Raw genomic sequence first — 4,754 nt, forward strand, 5'->3', positions numbered from 1 at the left:
AATCGTTGTTAATTATCTGCTTAAATGTTATAAATTAATAGTTTGAGTGTTAGGAATTAATGGTATAAATGTAAAAATTAATAGCTTAAATGTTATGAATTTGTGACTTAGATGTTGTAAATTCATGACGTAAATGTTGTAAATTAATGGTTTAAATGTTATAAATTAATAGTGCAGTCCAGTGTAGATCATCCAAAATGATCTTAGGGGCATTTAGTAAATCCAAACTGGACTGTTGCGTAGTTCTTGGCTTGGTTTCGTTTTCCAAAGATTAATCGACTGATTAATTTTTGGAAAACGATGCCAATTACCAGGTCTCACCACGAGGAGGTGACTACGCACGAGACCCGCCCATGGGTTATTTAACACTACACATCGATCTCGACATTCAACCTATTGGCAGAATGTCCAGTTTTGACACTACTTGACCATGGGCCTGCGTAACGAAATAGTTGTTTCGTAGTCTAACTGCGAAACACATATCTCCAACGCAGCGCTAACATGAATCTTTACAAACGTAGAACAAGGCATACGTAACGCATCATCTATCTCCCACACAACGATTACATCGGTCAGTACAAATATACAATAATTCGCATCCCTACTGGCAACATTCGGTATCAAAGACACATTTATCTAACTTGGAACGAAAAGAAGAAGATGAAGCTACTGACACTGTCCCGAAACGGACGAGATCGCGATCTCTCGAAAGAACTAACAAACCTACGCGACGTACCCCCGTACACGAGATAACCCCGAGGTTCAACCTAAAGCCCAAGAATTGGCCGTAACTCGATTCCTGTTTCGCCGTTCGAAACTTACACGAGTCGCGGTCGATGGCGCCGACCGATGATGCCAGTGATCCACTAGTAATTCACCCGTGGATCCAGCACATAGGCCAGCAACTTGACACACTCCATCTGAACAAGTGGAACCCGGGGAGGGACCGCTGAACAGGATAACGAAGGCAAGAGGCCCCAACTGAACAGTGGGGTCCACTCACAGGGAGGGACCGCTGAACAGGATTACCAAGGCACGAGGCCCCAACTGAACAGTAGGGTCCACTCACGGGGAGGGACCGCTGAACAGGATTACGAAGGCAATACCTCAACTGAACAGTGGGGTCCACTCCCGCGGGGCCGAACAGGATTACGGAGGACGTGAAATTGCTGGTCCCTGACCGAGTACCGAAGTACCAATCGGACAGGACTGCAGATCCACGACTGAATCCCCAACAGATTAGCAAGCATCACCGGCACGACGACAACTCCCGTGTTCCGATGCAAACGTTGAGTAGTCACCAAGACAGAGCTGTCCTTGGGCGACTTACGAATCCGAAGAATTGTCTGGAGCACATTGACCCGCACGCACCCGAAATACACGCGAGCGAGTACGTCACGCGACAGTTTGAAAGAACTGAGTGATCGCGAACCGATATATCGTGGGAACAATTTTTCCAGTATGGTAAGCGTGGGGATCAAGAGAGACGAGATCTTTATTTGTCGTTCCAAGATAGATAAGTATCTTTGTACAGAATGAGCTTATAATGTACATAACATAGGTATCTATCTTATGATTAACTAAAGCTAATACGCTCGCATCCCACGGTGTCCTTGCGATGTCCCACTATGTCCCACGGTGTTCCACGATGTCCCACGTTGCCCCCGCGGAGGGGTATTAGTCCAGTCTAGATCACCAAAACTATTTTGGGTGACCAAGACCAGACTATATTCAAGTAGTTTTCAGCTTGATATCGTTTTCCAATAATAATACTAATATTCGAAATAGTACTTGGTGTATTATTATTTGGAAAACGATACCAATTACCGGATCCCACCACGAGGAGGTAACTATGCTCGGGTCCCATTTACATATGAGCTTTTACGCATTGGAAGCAGAGATGTAAAATTATTTTATAATAAAGCGACATTGTAGCGGCGGCATTGTTTTGTCCGGAGTTTATTTGTTTTTACATTACTTGTAATCTAACGGTTTTGGTACTCCGAGGCAAAACAACAACAAGATTTGAAATGTCCTCTGACTCATGTGCAGCTACAGATAAGATGTCGTTGCCTTCGGTTAAACTACACTTTCTTCCTAGATTCCATGAATATGGTGTTGTTTCCTTGGTTTTTAGCAAACATGGAAAATTACATCGTAAAATTACACTCTGCGTTACCACTGCTTTTATACAAAATAGTGAAATGAGAAATTCAGTACTATATTTAAAATTAAAAAATAATGCTATATAGAAATAAAATAGCACTCCTGAGACCTGAGAGATTTCGTTAATAAAATAAAACAATTTAAATCATTAATTCACTCACTACAAATTGATGGTTCTGATTTAAATCAATGAATGTAGAGTTGCTTCCTATTAATGGTACAACTGTTATAAATTAAGAGCACAATTACTTTGAATTAATGGGAGAATATGGTTATACATTATTGGTGTAGTTGTTAAGAATTAATGGAGGAATTATTTTAGATTAATGGCTTAAATATTATAAATTAATGGCTTAGTTACTGCGCTCATAATCGAGCATGAACACCTCCTGAATCTCCACTCCGGAACTCAAGCCACCTTATATGCTCTAAGAAGAACTTATTGGCCTATCGACGGCCGTAGTCAAGTTTGGAGCACGCTGAAGAAGTGCGTCCGTTGCTGCCGAGCTAACCCACCTCCAGTGGATGACCTTACGTGATGGGTGACCTTCCAGCTGCACGGATAACGGAATCTCGGCCATTTACCAACGTCGGAATCGACTATTGCGGACCTTTCTACATCAAAGAACGAAAGGATCGCAACCGACGTAAAATCAAGACATATGTAGCAATCTTCGTATGTCTGGCAGTTAAAGCAGTCCACATCGATCTGGTCAGCGACCTCACTAGCAAGTCTGCGCAACAATTTACTCCGACAACGGTACCAACTTCGTTGGCGCCAACAACGAACTACGAGAGCTTCGAAACCTCCTGCAGGCCGACGATCATAAGGTAAAGGTTCAGTCCTTTTTGGCCGACCGACGGATCGAATGGCGCTTCATCCCTCCCAACTCACCTCACTTCGGCGGGTTGTGGGAGGCTGCAGTGAAATCCTTCAAACGACATCTCAGACGTGTCGCAGGTAACGAGCTCTTAACCTTCGAAAATTTCAACACACTAATCATTGAAATCGAGTCCATCCTGAACTCCCGTCCGCTGACTCCAATTTCATCCGACCCAAACGATCTCCTTGTCCTTACCGCCGGTCACATCCTCATCGGAGATTCATTAACCAGCATTCGAGAACGAGATTTCAGGGACACTCCAACCAATCGTCTCTCCAGCTGGCAACATATTCAAAAACTCAAGCAGCATTTCTGGCGCCGCTGGCATCGGGAGTATCTGAACGAACTGAGCATCCGAAACAAATGGAACAAGGGCAATCACGACATACGAGAAGGCACCATCGTCATTCTCAGAGAAGATAACGTTCCACCGATGCACTGGCCCTTGGGCCGTGTAGTCAAGATCCATCCCGGAGGCGATGGTATCATTCGAACAGCGACGGTGCAGACGTCATCGAGCCTCCTGGATCGCGGCGTCAAAAGACTGGTCCCCCTGCCATGTCAATCAGCCCGAGTCGAGTCCGGACAATCACCGACATCGAAGGAGGTGGATCACACACCCACCTGACCCACATCTAAGGTTGATCGGTGCCCTCTCAACGGGGGGAGGATGTTACGCCGGGCGACACTCTACCTAGACCAGGCCACACACCACGGGCAAGATGGTAACCAGATGTCCGCTCGTCCTTACTGCGTACCCTCAATATTCTCAAGTACCCTCCATAAATCTCAGCAATTTCCTAGTCGAGGTCCTTCGAACCTAACAAACATTCTTTCGCTGCATTGTCTCCTAAAGTTTATTGCCCACCACGGGTTGACACGGGAAAGTTTCTGTTTCTCACGTATGAAGCCACCCACCAACGACTTTATCTTGAGGGCGGTGAGCATCCTTCCACACCCACCACCATAGCAAATAACCAATTAACAACGAAGCCTATTTCCCTCACTCTATTAGCCAAAATCGTTACCAACAAATCCGATGATCCCGTGCGCTAGACACACCCATCCTTAGTTTTCCTCCGTCACAGCTTCATCGTCGAAGCTCACTCTTTTTCTCTTCTTCAAACCGTCAACATCTTGTAACCGGGTTTTACACCGCAGATCAATCAACTATTAACTTGTACATTCGCATCAGTGTAATCATTTCTTCACGAAGTTGTTGAAATAAACATAAAGTTATACCTGTTGAATCAGTGTAACTACTCAATTAACCACCCCTATTATCCTAAACGAAATAGGGGATCGATCATTTCGTGGCGTCGATTATCTAATCGTAACGGGAATTTACGACTCCCGTTGACGTGCTTATTCGCGATCGCGTCTCTCCGCGAGTGATCGAACACATCCCTACTGGCAACATTCGGTATCAAAGACACATTTATCTAACTTGGAACGAAAAGAAGAAAATGAAGCTAATGACACTGTCCCGAAACGGACGAGATCGCGATCTCTCGAAAGAACTAACAAACCTACGCGACGTACCCCCGTACACGAGATAACCCCGAGGTTCAACGGAAAGCCCAAGAATTGACCGTAACTCGATTCCTGTTTCACCGTTCGAAACTTACACGAGTCGCGGTCGACGGCGCCGACCAATGATGCCAGTGATCCACTAGTAATTCAGCCGTGGATCCAGCACATAGG

At 45.1% G+C, this 4,754-nt stretch overlaps 1 protein-coding gene across 1 annotated transcript; it reads left to right on the forward strand.

Moving 5' to 3' along the window:
- The first annotated feature begins 2,704 nt into the window (after positions 1 to 2,704).
- On the forward strand, positions 2,705 to 3,678 carry LOC138189541 (uncharacterized). The gene is made up of 2 exons (XM_069131552.1): positions 2,705 to 2,997; positions 3,117 to 3,678. Exons 1-2 carry the CDS (start codon positions 2,705 to 2,707, stop codon positions 3,676 to 3,678), a joined length of 855 nt encoding a protein of 284 aa, XP_068987653.1.
- The last annotated feature ends 1,076 nt before the right edge of the window (positions 3,679 to 4,754 follow it).

This window comes from Bombus flavifrons, unplaced genomic scaffold (assembly GCF_040668555.2).
Source record: "Bombus flavifrons isolate JBK064 unplaced genomic scaffold, iyBomFlav1_principal scaffold0161, whole genome shotgun sequence".
In the NCBI taxonomy this organism is placed as follows: domain Eukaryota; kingdom Metazoa; phylum Arthropoda; class Insecta; order Hymenoptera; family Apidae; genus Bombus; species Bombus flavifrons.

What these genes read in the sequence shown, in the direction of transcription:
- LOC138189541 (XM_069131552.1), top strand. Translation starts at nt 2,705, where the DNA reads ATGGGTGACCTTCCAGCTGCACGGATAACGGAATCTCGGCCATTTACC. An exon ending in TGCAGGCCGACGATCATAAG is followed by an intron (nt 2,998 to 3,116) that starts GTAAAGGTTCAG and finishes ACGACATCTCAG; the next exon opens with ACGTGTCGCAGGTAACGAGC.